Source organism: Phoenix dactylifera, chromosome 8 (genome assembly GCF_009389715.1).
Source record: "Phoenix dactylifera cultivar Barhee BC4 chromosome 8, palm_55x_up_171113_PBpolish2nd_filt_p, whole genome shotgun sequence".
Classification (NCBI taxonomy): Eukaryota; Viridiplantae; Streptophyta; class Magnoliopsida; order Arecales; family Arecaceae; genus Phoenix; species Phoenix dactylifera.
Window position 1 is genome coordinate 6,261,996 of NC_052399.1, and position 18,767 is coordinate 6,280,762.

At 36.0% G+C, this 18,767-nt stretch overlaps 1 protein-coding gene across 1 annotated transcript; it reads left to right on the forward strand.

Moving 5' to 3' along the window:
- The first annotated feature begins 4,169 nt into the window (after nucleotides 1-4,169).
- LOC103721398 (ribosome biogenesis protein BOP1 homolog) lies at nucleotides 4,170-18,691 on the forward strand. The gene is made up of 18 exons (XM_008811594.4): nucleotides 4,170-4,291; nucleotides 4,398-4,514; nucleotides 4,597-4,683; nucleotides 4,803-4,957; nucleotides 7,347-7,464; nucleotides 7,591-7,692; nucleotides 10,040-10,199; nucleotides 10,453-10,561; nucleotides 10,651-10,753; nucleotides 10,949-11,099; nucleotides 11,222-11,354; nucleotides 11,443-11,546; nucleotides 11,621-11,691; nucleotides 12,132-12,192; nucleotides 14,297-14,524; nucleotides 14,638-14,722; nucleotides 16,052-16,230; nucleotides 18,267-18,691. Exons 1-18 carry the CDS (start codon nucleotides 4,244-4,246, stop codon nucleotides 18,350-18,352), a joined length of 2,097 nt encoding a protein of 698 aa, XP_008809816.2. The 5' UTR covers nucleotides 4,170-4,243; the 3' UTR covers nucleotides 18,353-18,691.
- The last annotated feature ends 76 nt before the right edge of the window (nucleotides 18,692-18,767 follow it).

The window sequence follows — 18,767 nt, forward strand, 5'->3', positions numbered from 1 at the left end:
GGAAAACTTGAAACTTTTCCTTGTCATTTTCCTTTGAGGTTTTCTGGATGTGTTATTTATTTATTTACTTTTGTGAACATCTGAATGGATTATATTCGCTGATCAACAGGATCTCGACAGAATTCTTCTCTAGAAAAGAAAAAAAGAGGCGAGAACGAGCCAATCGACTTGTTCACTGGTACATTGGATTGCCGAGGAAGGGCTGTCGTTCCAGATGTTAATGGTACGTACCTGTCCAGTGTGTCCTGAAGCTGAGCAGCTCTGCCGTAGATCTTGGTGATTCACCGTCGACGGTGGAAATGCAGGCCGGGAATACTACTCGGCGTGGGATCGAGTGGAGGCATGCTGGCTGGCTGGCTGGCAGGGTGGGAAGCATTCGCCTTGTCACCAAGTCAGGAACCGCAGAAACATGTTGAAAGGGCCCCAGGTGCCTTGTAGCTTACTAGTGGCACCATCGCTGCGAGATGGATCCGCACATCCTTGGAATAAGTCAGAGCCACACAGGGGGCAACCGTCTGCTGAGTGGAATCAGGCTGCGAACTGGAAGGTCTGGGTTGTATCTTCCGCTTGAAAGAAGGATTCACCGCGAAAGCCAGCTGCTGGCCATCCGGACCACCCCCAGCCGCGTTCCGCCCAAGACCTCTTTCTTTGACAAGCACCGTCTCCTCCACCTAGCCGTCAAAGCCCGGTGGAGGTGGGGAGCCTACTTCAGCTTCAACACCGGGCCTGCTCGGGCCTGCCTGGCCATTGGCCAGTTCCTTGCTGCCACATTCTCTCTGGTAGCCATCCCTGACTCCTTGTTAAAAAAAATCTCGATGCAAATGGGTCAGATCGGGTTCTGAGTGATCCCGATCTTATCTGATTTTTTTTGTTCGGATCCTAATTTTGGATCCATATTCGGATTGGGTTCGGGTCGTGTTCGAGTCGGATTCGGATCCGAATCAGATTCAATGTTTTTGCTCTTTTGGGAAAGGATCTGGGCAAATCTAATTTGGTCATATCATAATTATGAGGTGCTGGGTGACCCATGACTTGAATCTGATTACTAACCAAGTCGGTCTACAAGCCAAATTTCATATCACGGTATTTTTTATCCATATGACTGATTGGACGGAACTTGGTGTCTCCCAGCTCCCCTCTCACGAGGACAAAAAAAATCTCAGACCTTCTTCCAAAATCCAATTCCATTGCAGAGACTGGCACATGACCCATATTCAGTTCAGTGTTTCCTCACTTCCTCCCTGCAAAAGTTAAAAAAAACAGAAGCCAAAAAACAGAATTAAAAAAAAAAAGCCAGCTACCGAGACAATCAACAATGTAATAGATCAAGAGAGAATTTTGATGGACCAATAGTGCCATGACCCACCAAAAATAAAAAAAATTTCCTTTTGCTTTCTCTCTCTCTCTTTTCGGATCCATTCCGATCAGATCGGATCCGTTCGGTAAACCTAGATCTGATCCAGAAAATGTTTCGAATCCAATTTTAAGATCCGATCTGAACCTGCGGGTCCTAAAATTTGGGTCGGATCGAGTCTACATGGGTCGGGTCTCGAGTCGACCCGACCCATTTGCAGCCTTAAGATAAGTTGAGGATGCTTCCAACTGGATAGGCAGTTTCTAGCAATATCGTGCATGCTTTGAACGTGATAAAACAGGCATTGTTTAATAACAAACAGTCTTGTCCATTTAAACAAAATAATTGTTGGAAAATAATGGCCAAAAATTGCTATATTGTTATTATAGCATAGTATTATAAAAGGATAATCTACTAAAATAAATTCAGAAATTTGAAGGAAAAAAAAAATTGAATCAAGGCGTGTGACTCATGCTATTTTAACGACATGATATGCCTTCTACATACGGGTCTGCGGCGATCTCGTCCTCAAGGTACAATAATCTGGCTCAGATCTATTCTTCTTTAACAAGCACGATTATCGAGAGGCTTGATCTGACCGACTTTTTCAGATGTCCACAAAATAAAAAAAGATAAAAAAATAGAAAAATTCTTTATCTATGGAAGAAACTTTCAGAATATAGAATACCGGTGAGAGATATTAGATTATATTTGATTAGTCTCAGATGAATCTATTATCGACTCTATTCGGATGAGTGAAGAGACGATGGCTTTGAAAATGCATAATGTTTTAAAAATACCGTATTTTTTTAGAAACCAACGTTGTCTTTCAAAGAGTCGCGACTTTTTTGAAAGAAGCATATGATAAAAATATATTATAAAGCATTTAAAATAACTAAAATTTAGGAGATAAGAAAATTTATTTTTTTTTTTCAATTTAAACTCCAACAATAACAACCTTTACTTGCCCCATCAACTAAGACTCATAGAATGTGACTTGACTCATCAAACCGACTGTGTTCAGCCTACCATAAGCAGGTTTCGGTTTGGACTAAAGGGATTTGGATGATAAACAATTTAACCTATTTAACATTTAGGTCAAGTTCAATTTCAGACCCTGATTCACTTAACTTGTTTAACTCGTTTAATATTTGGAACAAGTTGGATCGGATAATCTGTTCAATTTGTTTACCTCATTTACCCCTTTAAGATATGTTTAACTTATTTAAAACCTTTTTAACCTATTTTTGTCTTATTTAACCCGACTCGCTTAATATTATTAACCCATTTAAATTCATTTAACCCATTAAAAATTCACTTAATATGTTTAACCAGTTTAACCTGATTTGATCTGTTTAGCAAACGTATTATGTGGGTTGGATCGAATTACCTTTTTAATAAATAGGTTGAATTCAGATATGAATTTTTGACTTATTTAATAAACATGTTGGGTTCATCTTGATGAATTTTTAAACTAACTGCATCCAACCGGACCCCGTGTTCAACCCAATTGCCACCCCAACTATCTACCCCATGGTGATATTTGGTGACCCAAATGGGATCATTATAATAATTTTAGATCACTGATGATCCTTATCGTGGGATAAGTTGATCTCCAATAATTTAAAATTACTATGTTTGGTATGTTCCCAACTACTCCTATTATATTCTATAAAAAATATATGTATTAATCCTATAAATTAATAATTCTATAAAAAAATATTAATTATTATTATAAAATTAACATTCCTATTTATACTTAAAAAATTATTATTTAATACTATTATTATTTTAATTAAGAAATAAGGCAAATAAAAAGCTATAAATTGAATAATTTTATAATATAAATATAAAGTATATTAATATATTTCTATTATAATTTAAAAATAAAATCAAATAATAGTATGACAATGATATGATTATACTATAATATAATATATATCATAGATTCTATATATGTAACATCAATACAATATAATATATAATATTGATATAATATATTAATAGTATATTGATATACTGTTTTTTTTCACTGAAGAGATATTTTTGTCCCTAAGTGATCTTGGATATCCATCTTCTAGGATAAGTTTTCCATCACTCAGTTGAACAATAATTTGACAAATGGAGATAATTTGGAATTATTGCCACATAGGATTATTATGGTGGAACCAAATACAACGATTTTGTCGTCTGCACCCACATCACTCTTGATCTTGGGATGATCACTCCATACCAAACACATTCTTTTAGAAAATTGAATTAGAATAAATAATAGATGTCATTGTCTTTAAATGAAATATTTTTATAAGGTGGAATGAAGATTTAATTTTTCAAAACTTATATTAATTAATTTAATGAATTTATCTAAAAAATCAAATAAATGATGATTAGCTCAAATGTTGGCCATTATCGTGTTGAATGATGCTCATTATCCAATCATATACTATTTATAATGGAAAATTGCGGAAGTTTGGCCACGAGCGGCGGGAAAAAAAATAGATAATAATTTTTGCAATTGGTGATAATATTGTGCGTGAATTTTAGACGTGGAAAAAAATCAAATCGACGCCGTGACATCTTGCTGGGAAAATACGGACCGCTAATTGGTTGATTCTGAGCTGTTGGATCGATAGAATTCTGAATTCCTTTCACTTAGATGGGCGGGTCGGGATTCGAGAGTCGGCTCCGGCGAGGAGACGAGAGCACCGAAGGCGTCTTGGCGGGGCCGGATCGGTAGAATTCCGACCGGGTTCGGGTCCACCTTAAAAAAGATCGGACCTAAACCAGATCAAGCTCGACCCGGTCCATTTTTCTTTCTCTAAAACCCTAAATCCTGCCCCCGTGCTCTTCTTTCGACAATTCTCCGAGCCTCAAACCCCTCGTCTCCACATGCCCGCGGCCATGGCGAAGTCGCTGGCGGCCTCCAAGAAAAAAGCTGTATTACCTTCTCATGTTTTTATTTTCTTAATCTCCCTATTCTTGCATTTCTTAGTCTAAAATTCCTCAACCTGCTTTTTTTGTTGACCTGTTGATTGGAGAGCAGGATCGCGTCGAGCAAGAAGAGCCAGAGGAGCCATCGGAAAACGGTTTTGTGAGGGAATACGGTGATCAAGAAGAGGAATCCGAGCGTAGTGATGCGGTGGGTTCATCGGAAGACGAGGTTGGTGTCCATCCTCCGTTCTTGAATTGTAATCCTTCAAAAGCTCGTTTTTTTGATAACTTTTGTTCTATATTCGCTGTAGAGATCCTCTGGAGAAGGTGAGAAAGATGGGAAAGACGATGGAAAAATTCATCAGTCGTCGGAGGAGAGTGATTCATCTGAAGATGAGGTATTTCTTGTCGTCCGGTTGAGTAGCTGATACAATTTAGCGGTTGATCTTATAAATACTTCTTTCGAGCCATTGTTTAAACGTTTGGATTTTTTTTTTTCGTGTTAAATGAAATGTAGGTGGCTCCCAGGAATACGATTGGGGAAGTTCCATTGGAGTGGTATAAGGATGAGGAGCACATTGGATATGACATCACGGGGAAGAAGATCAGGAAGCACGCTAGGAAGGACAAAATTGACTCTTTTCTAGCCGGGGTAGATGATTCGAAAAATTGGTGAGTAAAGGTCTTGTTGTTATTCTCATCCAAGTCATGTTTAGTTTAAAGAAGTGATGCGGGTTGATAGGTTCTTACTAAAAATTTCTATACCATGTTCTTTTCAACTGTATCATTAGTGGGCGTGAATAGGTGTGATGTTTGGTTTTTTGGGAGAAGTAGTAGTTGCTGCTTGTTGCTGCTAGTTGCTGCTTAAAATCCAGCATCTCTATGAACCTGAACCTTAACGTTTAATAGCTTAATAAGAATTTAAGGATTTTAGGGTTCCTTGGATCGAGGGTAACTTGCTACTTGATGTACTAAGATTTGTACACTTAGCAAGTGGTTTACATGCAATTTACAAGTCTTTTGGGTTCTCTCAGATAAAAGAATGGAAAAGAGGAAGGATTCAGGCTTGAAAATAAAGGGTTTTATGTCTGGGATTTGACAGAAATAGGACTTTGGTCTAATCTGAGGTTAAAAGATTGATGGATTTTAAGAGAAAAAATATATGATCACAAAGTTATTAAATCTGTTATTGCAATCATCAATAATTGAAACAAAAACAGGCAAAAAAAATGTCAGATGAATGTAATTCCTTTTGTTATAATGTGACCGGCCCCTGCAATTACTAGCATGAATTCTGTTTGGATTACTAAAGTGAAAAAGGGTTACTCTCATAGAAAAATTAAGAAACCCAACTCCTTAGCTGGTTATCATCTTTAAGACCTAAATACCTTGTAATGAATGTCATGCTCTAATTTAACTTTTAAGCACAAAAAGCCCATGATCAATAGTTGTCTCATGTCACACACCTTCCTTTATATTGTTGTAGAGACATGTGCCCCATAAATTTAACCACCAAATTGTTGAGTATCTAATACTTTAGGAGGAACATTTCTTGAAATTAGGTCCAGTGTTCCAACTTGTGAATGATATCCAATGCTGATCATGATAACTATATGGAATTCAGCATGCTCCCAACTACATAAACATGCATATAATTACTTTCAGCAGTTGTGCATTTACGCATAAACTGGCCCATAAATAACAGTTATCGTCACACATTTTCTAGAATGCATCTCAGACACCTCTATCCATATTGGTATAGCAAGACAGGTGCCACCAGCATGACTTCCCACTGCAACAATTTAGGGGAAATGTCCACAAAAATAGGTCCACTGTCTCTGCCAATGAGTGATGATCAATGCTGACCATGAAACTTATGTGGAACTTAGTATATTTTCCCACATGAGAAGTTAAACTTGTAGGTAATCGGTTTTTCCCACATGTGGAACTTATTATATTTTCCCACATGTGGAACTTATTTGGTTTTAAGTTCCTGTTTTAACATGAAAAGGCAATTTAGTTTGGAAACAATGGAGCTTTTTCATAAATTCCTATTAGTTTTCTTGGTAGGCTGATGATACTCACAGCTTAACATGTTTATATATACACAAAAATGGAACTGTCTATCACGACGTGGAGCTGGACCAGCTACAGACTGCCATCTTAAGGGTCAAGCCTACCTATTCATCCGAAAGTTCAGTGGTAGCCCTTGCAAGCAAGCCTATGGCAAGGACTTTCTATACCCAAGTTGTCAGTATTTCACCTTGTTATGAATATCATTCATACGTGTCCTTGGAGATTAATGGAACTGAGATTACTGCTTTTTAGATCAGCATTAGATGCTTTGCAGACAGGTTAAAGTGTAACTTCATTTTCTATCATATGAAGTAGGATAGCATGGATGAGTAGAGGAGAGAGCAGTATGATCCATTGTCCTTTACCTTGTCTACCTGATTATTCTTAAATCTTTTGTCAGTATTTTCATTGGTTATACATTATTTTTGTTTCCGTTTCTTTTGGCTTCATTGTTCTTTATGTAATATTCTATGCCAATTTATGTTGGAGTTTCTGGATTTCAATTAGCTTATTTTTTTATTTTTCAAGAAAAAAATAAGTGAATAGTCCCTTGCTTTTATGTTTAGAACTTATTATTTTGGAAACCCAATGCCATTTATGTGGTAGCATGTCCATGCTAACTACATCATAGGTTCCAAGAGGTAAAATTTTCCAATACGAGTTTTTGAATTCTCTAGTTATTTCATATTGGCTCATCACCTTTCTTCTCAAATATGTGGACTGATTAAAAATGCTGCACATTGTTATTAGAGGGTCTATCTCCATTGTTATTTTGTGTCTTCTTCTTACAGACCTATAGCTGATATAAATTTCTATAAGTACTTGATGCCTTATTTAATTTGTTAATCCTTGGTTGCTAAACTATTTTACGATATCCAGTTGAAGGTGCATATGGATTGTGTTTCGAAATGCATTACAACTCTATCCTGCTGACCAGAATTTCTTTTTCCTGCTTTGTTTTGCATGTTTTGTTTGCCAAATTTAGGAGAAAGATTTATGATGAGTACAATGATGAAGAGGTGGAATTGACAAGGGAGGAGATTAGAATTATCCGTAGATTGCTGAAGGGAAGGACTCCGCATGCAGAAGTTGATCCATATGCGGTTTGTAGTCTGCCCTGCCATATACTATACTAAGTTTGTAATCTTGCAAATGGTTCATCTTTTAAATTTATGTACGAACTGTATTAACATGAATGCATTGTTGTATCATCTATATTACTCATTCAGCCCTATGTTGATTGGTTTGACTGGGAGGATAAAGGACATCCTCTCTCAAATGCACCGGAGCCAAAGAGACGATTCATTCCTTCCAAATGGGAACAGAAAAAGGTACAAGTCATTGCTACAAATGTTTAATCTTATAGAAAAAAGGGATTGGTCTTGGTGGAACTTTAATTATTTTATGTTTTGAAGAATGTCAGCTATCAGCTAGCATTGTCTGCTTTGTAAGCATTGATTAAGGGTATTACCTTTGGTAGGTAGAGGCCGAAGCAACTTATCATTACGCAGCGTTTGCACTTTTTTCCTTTTCAAACTAATATGGCCCATGCTGTTTCTTTATTTATTGCTATTATCATTGGGAATCAGCCTTTGTAGTAGTCATCCAAGCAATTTAATCACCAGCCAATGTTATAATGTCATAAACATCAATAACCATAATGAATATAACATGTGATTTTGATTTAATGTGATGCCCTTGAAATAATTATCAGTAGATTAATACTTTTGTCAGTATGGTCTAGAAATATCTTTTGATAGAACAACACATTTTTAAAGTCAAGGATCATTGTAACCATCATCGTTATTGATAACCCACATTTTCTGATAAATTTTATTGATGGCCTAAAAATATAAGATCATTATTTATAACAGTTATGTACTTATGTTTCTCGCTCAGTTACTTCAGAAATTTTTTGTTACTTCTATGTAGTAGTTCAATTAATTAATACGACCAAGTATCAGCATCTTTTTTTTCTTCTGTGGATGCGGTAATCATTCATATAAAACCAGATATGAGTAAACTAACCATTTTTCTCAATCCTCTACAATACATGCATTCAAGCATGTTTAAAAGAGATTTTAATAAAGGAGGAAACAACATTAATGGATATCATGTGAAAGCAATGGACTTGTAGTTTTGGAAAGTATGCTGCTTTTTTCCCCCTAGCGAAATATGTTTGTCACCCTGAAATCTTTTAATAATGCCAGGTGTTTATAATTAATGTAGCATTATGCTGTGACATAATGGGGGTGGATGACAAATAGAATTACTGGCTGCATCATGCCAGAGTAATTAATTTTATTTCTTAAAATCTATTAGCTAAAAGATTCGGATCATAGGGGAATATAATTACAATATAATCTGAATTCAGGGATGAGCAGTCTGTGGATAATATTCTGTGGATAGAAATGTTGGGCAATTAAGAGGGTTGCTACACAATATGAGTATTATAAGCTTGAGAGCAAGATTTGCCATATTGGTCGGTACCATATTGGTACCACATGGTATGCTGTCTCGTAGTGTACCGACACTCGGCCTCAACATCTCGTACTGTACCATGTACCGACACTATAATAGGATGGTACCGGTATAAGGTCCGGTATCGAGACGGCAAACCTTGCTTGAGAATACTGAGTTGATTGTGTTTGATCGGGAAGAATGAAGTTAAGACTGTTTTTAATTTTGGCAACTTAAAATTCTGCTGATAGAGGCTAAAGTGATCAAACAGAAAATTGGTTGAGATAGTATACAATGTGCAATGAAGTCTTGAGGTGGCCTTCTATGAAACAGGTTTAAGATTGTGAGGAAGGTTGAAACAATAATGGAAGAGCAAAGAAAAGTTTAATGGAAATGGTTGTCGAGGAAGATCTTTAAAAGGACTAAGTTACTAGGGTAAATGGTGAAGAGGCCTTCTATGAAACAGATTTAAGATTGTGAGGAAGGTTGAAACAATAATGGAAGAGCAAAGAAAATTTTAATGGAAATGGCTGTCGAGAAAGATCTTTAAAAGGACTAAGTATATATCCTTTTACCAGGGTAAACGATGAAGAACAGAAGAAGAATTCCATATGACATCTGCAAATAGATGGGAAAAGGCTTTTTGGTTATCTTGATATTTACTATAGAACAAATTTTTGCTGCTTTAAAGCAGAGTATATGAGAGAAAGGGAGAGATGCCAAATATTAAATTCCGACTTCGTACTGACTGTTAAAATTCAAAGTAATCATAACCAAAATATTGCAAGTATTAGATGCGATATAGCTTGCTCTGCATATCCTATTTGTCATTACTTTTTATCACTAAGAGAATCTATATGTTGATCTTGTCTACTTTCTTCATTCCAGGCCTTCTCATCTTGTTTCCTGTTAGTTTAATGATTGAAAAGTAATCTATTTTTTTTATTTTTTTTACCAAATTCATTGGTGATTTGGAACCTATAGGATTTGAATTCCTGATTTACCATTGATGAAAAGACACTGTTGTAACTTTCAACCTTTTCCAGCACCAGTAATTTTGTTCTTCAATAGTTGGTTTAACCATTAACTGTTGGACATTTTATTAAAAATATTAGTTGCATGAAACCTTTTGAAAAGATTTAGTTTACCAATTTTTTCTCAGCCATGATAGTGAACTCCATTGACCATTTTCATGGTGTTTTTTTGGTTCTGGCTTAGGTTGTTCAATATGTCAGAGCCATTCGCAAGGGCCTGATTAAGTTTGACAAACCAAAGGAAGAGCCTCCTTTTTATTTATTGTGGGGAGATGATTCTAGTGTGGCAGAGAACAAACGGCATGGTTTGAGTTATATTCCTGCACCAAAACCAAAACTGGCTGGTATTGTATTTTTCACTTTTATAAATTGTAAGGTTAACTGGAGGCAGCCGAAGCTTTGTTGCTAAAAGTTGGCTGTCTCTGTTTAGATTTTTAATTTTAGTTAATCACTTAATCTTGATACTTTATTTTGTAAATATTATCCTCTGAACATGGTTATGGAATATTTGGTTTATGCGGTGTTTCTATTTACTACTTCAGATTACCCATAATGGGGCTTGATATTTGAAATTGCTAAGGTACTTTCCACTATCAGGTCATGAAGAGTCATACAACCCTTCTATAGAATACATCCCTACTCAAGAGGAGATCAATTCGTACCAGCTCATGTTTGAAGAAGACCGTCCTAAATTTATTCCAAGAAGGTGCTTTGGGGTTTTTGGTAGTTTCATATTTATCCAGTATTATTCAATTAGGTCAAGACATGTTGATCGAAGTGATGAATATGTAACAGGTATGAGTCCCTTAGGAGTGTACCTGCTTATGAGAATGCTCTTAAAGAAGGATTTGATAGATGTTTGGACCTGTATTTGTGCCCTAGAACTCGCAAAAAACGTGTAAGTTGTCATATTTGATATATAAAGAATAAAGTTATCTCCTCTCTCTCTCTCTCTCTCTCTCTCTCTCTCTTTCAATCACATTGAAATATTTCTGCCAAAAGTTTTTCACTCCCGCTGTTGCTTTCAGAAGCATTTACTTTTTATTGATATTTTTCTGATCTTTATACAAACGAATTGGCTTTAATTTCACAGATTAACATTGATCCTGAGTCTCTAAGACCCAAGCTACCTAGTAAGAAAGATTTGAAGCCTTATCCCTTGACATGTTATCTTGAGTATAGAGGCCACAGTGGTCCTGTCAATTCAATTTCAATTGAAGTATCAGGGCAGTGGATAGCATCTGGTTTGTGGTTAATTGCCTTTTTTTTCTTCAATTTTTCATGTTCTGTGCTATTATTTTATTAAGATACCTTTTCATTCCCTTTTTGTACCTGTCTGAATTGCAATTTTGGCATTCATCTGAAGGTTCAACTGATGGAATGGTACGTATTTGGGAGGTTGAAACTGGTCGTTGCCTTCGAGTGTGGGATATTGGTGAAGCTGTGCAGCACATTGCATGGAATCCTTTGCCTGAGCTTCCAATATTGGCAGTTTCTGCGTAAGTCAGATTCCATCTTTAAGCTGTATGTTACATTGTATGCGGTCTCTTTTTGTCACTTCTAATTGTAGTAGTACCTTCATTGTAGGGGGCATGAGGTGCATCTATTGAACACAGGACTAGGAGATGCAGAAGAAAAGATGCATATTAAAGAGCTCCTCCATGTTGAGGAAGTGTTAACTGATGATGCCGGTTAGTTAATTTGTTACCTACATCATCTTCTGCTTCTTATATATGTTTATTCACAATAGTGTTAAATGCTTCAGGAAATAGCGCATCTGCTGTGAGTTGGGTTCAACATGAAAAGCACGATGGCATCACGCTGAAGCATCTTAAGGTAATTTGTTATATCTTTTATCCAGTCCTTGCAAACTTGCATTTTATGTAACGATCAAAAAACAAATATGCCTAGACACCTGCCTGTATGCCTGCATTTAACATAAATCTATAAATTTAAAAGATCAGATCAATTTATGAGTTACTATGAATGTTGTCAAGTTGGCACTTTTTATGTTTAATTTTTTAGAGTACAGTTATTTTTATTCAAATCTCCTTATTTATTTATTTATTATTATTATTTTGCGTTGGACTGCCTTAGACCTCTGGGTCCCTGCCTGCATACCCACCTAGTGTGCAGGCACTAGGCATTCCTCTGCTAGCTGTTTGCTGCCTATAGTCTCTTAAGCATCGATTTATCTAATTAACTGTCTCATTATTAGAGCCCAGGTCAACACATAATTGATGCTGCTGCTTGCATTGTTTTCTTTTGCTTTGCAGACTGTGTCAACAGTTGAATGGCATCGTAAAGGCGACTATTTCACTACAGTTATGCCGAGTGATATCCTTATCATAGATATTTGTTTGTTCATCTCTATTTCTGACCTCTTTTGAATTAATGTCTCACTCTTTGTTTTGTGATGTAGGCATTACATCCTTGGTCTGGAATTTTTTGAAGTGCTGTAACGCTTGCTTTTCACATCTTTGATCTTGTAGCTTTATTGGCTAACAGGCCAAGCCAAAATCTGGAACATGAACTAGATCTTACTGGGCTTGGACTCAGGCCTAGAATTTGGTTCCAACCCAACTTAATTGCTGATCAAGCTGGCTAGTTACATCTTTTTAAAAAAGTTTGCCTATTGGGTCAACCAAAGCTGGAGACATCCAGTTTGACTTGGACTTAAAAAATAGGAGAAATTCAATATAGGAAATTTGCATAAGTTTAAGGTGGTATAGGAAATTTATGTAGATATATTCTTGATCATTATCTACAATGTTTAATTTGGCTAGAATCAAAGTATCATGTGTTTTGGATGTCTCTTACCTATGCATCAGTAAATATAAATTAGAGGAGAACTTTAATAGTATGCCAAGATGCTTTGATTTGATTTTTATTTTAGAAGAATCCAAGCCAATTAAATTTTGGTCTCAAGATGTGTTTAGTTTCTTGAATTATATGTTTTATGATGTAATTGAGCTCACTAACGATAATGCAACTGTCCATCTTGTGCCCACTTTATGCATGGGTAAGAGACCTTTAAAATACTTGATTTTTGGCTTCTAGGCAATTTAGACATTGCAAATCATGGTAATTACTGTAATAAATTTTGGTTTTAAGATGCATCAGTCAAGACAATTATTCAGTTTCTTGAATTATATGTCTTATGATGTGATTAAGCTCCCTAAGTATATTGCAACTGTCCATCTTGTGCCCACTTGATGCATGGTAAGAGATACTTGATTTTTGGCTTCTAGGCAATTTAGACATTGCAAGTCACGATAATTAGTGCAAATCTTTTTTTGTTTTGTTTTCTGAAGGCCTATCATTAATTTATATTAGTAGTTGATTCCAAGTATTCTCTTTCTCTCTCTATGCATATGCGCTCGTCCACTCCCTCTCTACTGTAGATATTTTCAAGATGTTTTTTTGGTTAGTATGTTTTTCATGATTTTGGTTTCAGACATAAAAGGAGATAGAGTAGTTAATGGAAATATCATAGAAACAAGATGGATCAAGTGGAGATAGGCCTCAGAACTTTTCATGTCCTCAAGTTTTATTTATAGTCTTCTTGATTTTCACCACCTTAGCTTAATTATATAATAAACACTGACAAGTATATTTCAAACTGGATAGAGGCGCTGCGTAATTTCTTGTATACAGATGTAATTGTGTAAATTTTCCTACTGGCTTGTTTATGTGCATATATCATCTTGATGTAATCTAGGATCCCTAAATATCTTTATCTGGTAAACATGTTTTTACAATCTTTAACATATGAAAGGATAGAGGAATTGATGAAATTATCTTAAATAAGATTGATTTTGTAGATAAATGGAGATGAACCTTACAATGTTATGATATGCTTGATTAGCTATTAAAGTGAAATCAGAACTTCAGAGGAATTTGTTAAGTCTAACTTTATGTATGAATTAAAATCTTGGGTACTGCAATCTTATATATAAAATGAGCATACTTACAGAAAGCATATTGAGATGGCAGTGTAGTAATGCTAGAAAGTACAGAGTTAGAAGAAGTGCAAGAAGGTTAAATGCAAGGACAAGTTAGTATCTTCAATTATATCATTTAATGACAGAGAATTTGTAGTATAATGGCAGGGAGAAAAAGCTTTAGATTCCTTTCATCCTCGCGTTGTAATGTTGTCAAACTATGAATGGCATGGATACGTTTGAAGGCCCTTGGCACATGATATACATAGTTTTCTTAGCAAAATATGGAAAATAGTCATCTAGTTGCATAGGGAGGAACCATGATATTCACAGATTTCCATGGTTTAATCCCTTCTCCCCATAAAATAGCTGTGTCATGTGCACTTGAAGTCTTATATGAAATGTGGAGAAGCTATGAGATTATGCTTGGTAGTTTGTAGTATATATCACATGCCTTTTTCCTCTTTGTAAATAGTACTCCTTGACCAATTATGCACGTGATTCAAGAGCAGTATTGATACACCAACTATCCAAGAAACATACAGCAAATCCCATCAAGAAGTTGCGTGCGCCTGCAGTTTCAGCAGTTTTCCATCCAACACGTCCCTTTTTCTTTATCTCAACAAAGAAAAATGTTCGTGTTTATGATCTTTCTAAAAATAAACTAATTAAGAAGCTTGAGCCAGGTCTTCGTGAGGTTTCTTCGATTGCTATCCATCCCGGAGGTAACTAATAATTATTTGTTTGATATATGTCTTCCTGATAAAATAAAATTGATTAGTCCAGTTGCTTGTATGCTTATGACATGAGTAACCATTAAATACTTGTGCATTCGCAGGTGATAATGTAATTGTGGGGAGCAAAGAAGGAAAAATGTGCTGGTTTGATATGGACCTATCATCTCAACCATACAAAAGATTGCCGTACGTCACAAACTTTTAGTTGCAAATAAATCTCTAGTTATTTTCATTCTCTCCTTGTCCTTTAACTAACTGAAGTCATTCATTTGAAAATGCTGATCTTTGCATTTGCCTTTTTTTTATGGTACCGCTTTCTGCAAATATCACTGGCATAAAGTTTTTAGTTCCTTATTTTCAGAGGTGGATACAGGCAAGTGTTTGTGCCTCTCAATTTATTAGTACAACTTGGTGAGGTTTGTAAGGAATTTGAACCAAGTGGCAAAAGGGTAGCACATGCACCTAGGGACATAGCTTTAATGCCAAGATATTGAAACAACTCATTCTCATTATACTTTTGTTAGTTTCTTTTTGTAACAAACCTATTATTTGGATTTCTTATTTCTATATAAGTATCCAAGATCTGTCCAGCAAAAATCGATGTGGGACTAAACACATGCTCGCACGGATCCTGACATACTTTTCCTGTTCAAGCCCTGACGTCCGCGTCAGGCTAAGGGTTCAAATCCATTCAAATCTAATTATAAAGACCATGATTGGCCCGTGGTCAGCCCCAATGGATCCGTGCTGTAGTGTCTCCTAGTTCACATAGGTCCGCTCTGATACCATTTGTAACAACCCACGACCTCATCCAAAATGGCTAGCCGGAAGATATTATTTGGGTTTCTTGATCTGTATAAGTATCCAAGATCTACTCAGTAAATAACCGATGTGGGACTAAATACGCCTACACGGGTCCTGACACTTTTAGCTCATTCTGTGAATTACTCCACAAAAATGGTCATTTATTTAAATGAACATTTATTTAAATGGTATTCATGTAAATTAGTTGTTATTTAATGGTCTGTCTGCTAATAATCTTCCTGCTTGTTTGTTCCTACATTCAAAGGATGGAAAACATGAAAAGAGGTCTTAAAAGGCTGATTGGTACAGGTTCAAGTCCAATCTGCCGCAATCCAGTGTGATCTGGATGCTTTGGGCCTAGTTCAGCTAAACCGGGTATACCAGCCTTGGTCAGTGTCGTACAGGCCAGTATGGGACAGTATTTCTGAATTTTAAATCCTTGACTACATGTTAATGGTGTGATAAGTTGTTGGTTCTGGTGTTATTCTTTGTGGTTGTCCCCTGCATGCTTGTTTTTGCATGAATTGGTATGCAATTATTTCCCAAGATTTAGCATTTTCAACTAGCTATGTTATTTCTGATCCAAACATGTGACATGTTTATGTTTAACCCTTTTTTTTGCCTAAATATTTGTGTTTTTTTCTTCTGATTGCATGGTATTATGTCAATTTCTGTTACAACTTATGCATCTCTTGGTTCAAAAATCTGCAGGGCTCACCCTAAGGATATAACAAATGTTGCTTTTCATCGCTCATACCCTCTTTTTGCCTCATGTTCTGATGATTGCACGGCGTATGTGTTTCATGGCATGGTGTATTCAGATCTTAACCAGAATCCTCTTATTGTTCCATTGGAAATTCTCCATGGCCATACAAGCTCAAATGGTAGAGGTTAGTGTTATGTTGCAATTTCTTCATTCACTTGGTAGTTGGTATCTATATGATGAATAAATCTCTGCTAAGATTTAGGTGCATCAACAATCTCTTTTTGAAATAGTATGGGAATTAGTACTATTAAGCTCTCTGCATAGAGTTTTCTTCAGTGGATGTCCATATATCTGGTTAGTCTTTATAGTTTAATAGAGATTTATGAGGCAGACAGTTTCACTGGTAAAACATGGGTTGCATATAGTTACATATGATTCTTGATGGAACAGTGTTTCTGCAACTTGAAGTGTGCTTTGGGCACGGACTTTGGGTCGCCTTTTGTTCCCATTCAATCACCATTTTATCATTTGGGCAGTAATAGTAGTCATCTGCGATGCTCTACTTGAAAATCGGAGATCACTGGGTAGTACAAAAGCTTACTTGGTTCAATCATTTGCAGTTGTTTTCATTGTTACAAACCTGTGTTACTGGAGAAGAATCAGATGAACTATGTTAATTTATAAAGCGAGATTTTCTTGTGCATTAGATAAGCGAACCTAATGTGTACCTGCAAACCAATAGTAATAGAGTGGTTAATACCTTAACAAATGAGTGTCATGTTGGCTACATACGTCCGGTATTATGAATCCTGCCTCATCTTTGGGTATCACCTGTAGTGTTGCATGGACACGAGTGATAATTGGAGTCAGACAAGTATGCAAGTGGTTGACTCAGAAAGAGGAAGGGAAAAAGGAGATACAAGGGTTACATAGGATAGGATATAATTGTAAGTAAATTATTTATTGTGTTTAAATATTTGTTTGTGCAAATATAAAAAAGAAAATATTAAAAAAAATATTGTTTGTTAAGGCCTTTCAATATATATATATTTTTTATCAAATTTCAAATTAACTCAAATAAAAAAAAACATTTTGTAAAGTTATTTCAATACCTATGTTCTTAATCAAACTCTAGAATGAGCAAATTCTCAGTTCTAGCATTAAAACTGAGTCAAACTCATTGTTGGAAGAGTCCAACTTTACACCAATCTCTGAAAGCTGTAACCAAAGAAGTATCTGAATATATGACATGTATCCAATCTGGATACTATATCCAACATGGATTTTTGGAGATGGATGCAGTTCTTCTTATAACGGAGGTTACCTGTCTTCAGCTAGCCTGCGAGTCTGATGGCCCCAACCTGCTTGAGGCGGGTCTTACGCTGAAATTTACAACATCTTTTTATGCCAAAAAAAAGAAATTACAACATATTTTGTCTTAGGTTGGTTCTTAACGTGTACTACTGTGTGAATATATTTTAAGCTTAGGTGAATTACTGGTGCTCTGTAGATAGTAATTATAAGGGCACACCTGGAAATATGAAACTTCTACTCTTTTTAGTTGTTTGCCTGGCCGCATATATCTTAATGTCATGTACTGCCTTTATGCTAAATTTTCTCTTACACCAAAGAAGATGTTCACTAGTTAATATCATTTAAGTTGGAACTGTCACTTTGAGCATATTTTTCTCCTCTCTGTCTCTCCTGATGTTGTCTTTTGTTCTTTCAGCTATGGTTAGCAACTTAGCATTGAATTTTTCTAGTTTAGAAAATGATGAGGTGGTTTAGTAATAGAGTCAGAGACAACATGGCACTCTGTCAAGCTTTCATGACCTGCAAAATCCCATTCAGAAGTCATTCTTCCTATCTGGCCTGGTTTCTCCATCAATGCAGTCATATACAACTGGAGAACTTAAAGTTTGGTCCTTCATTGGATTGTTATTTCATGACAGTCCTTAACAGAATCCATCCCTTGCACACAATTATATCTGCTCTTGCACACTGTTTGCTTGTTTTCCACACACTTAAGCATGGCTAGGGATTAAACTTAAAAGTAGCCTCTGAAACCAAGGGCTGGAGTTAAATTTTTCAGTCAACAGGGACTAGAAGTAAAATGGTAGTCAATCCATGAGTCAAATTTCCATTGTGTAATTTGAAAGAATTTTCCTTTATGCGTCATTTTTTTTGACTAATGACTCAAATAAGCTTGTAAATGTGCAGGTGTATTGGATTGCAAGTTCCATCCGAGACAACCATGGTTGTTCACTGCTGGTGCTGATTCAGTGATCAAGCTTTATTGTCATTAAGATCTCGATGCAAAGCCCTAGAAGAAAGGTGCAGTAGGGTATCTTTAAAAGCAAGAAATTGATTAGAAATCAATGTTCTTTTGGCGGGGTACACTAGAAATTCCTTTGAGAAAGATGAGCAGTACTGAGGTCCATGGAAACTAATTGGCATGATCTTCCTTATCATATGTATCATATTATTTCATGTTTTCATCTAGTTCTTGGCTGATCATCTGTTTGAAAGTTACTTTTTTTGTATTATTTTGGACGGTAAGAGTCAGCATCCTCAGCAACTGTAATGTAAGTTATAAAGCTTCTATCTTCCCCACATTGGGCTCACATATTATTTAAGGAATTTTCCCACTCCTACAGTCTATTATTGCTTTTTTTTTTTTGGTTGTTGTGGTGGGAGAAAGGGTACAAAACCAGGATTGCA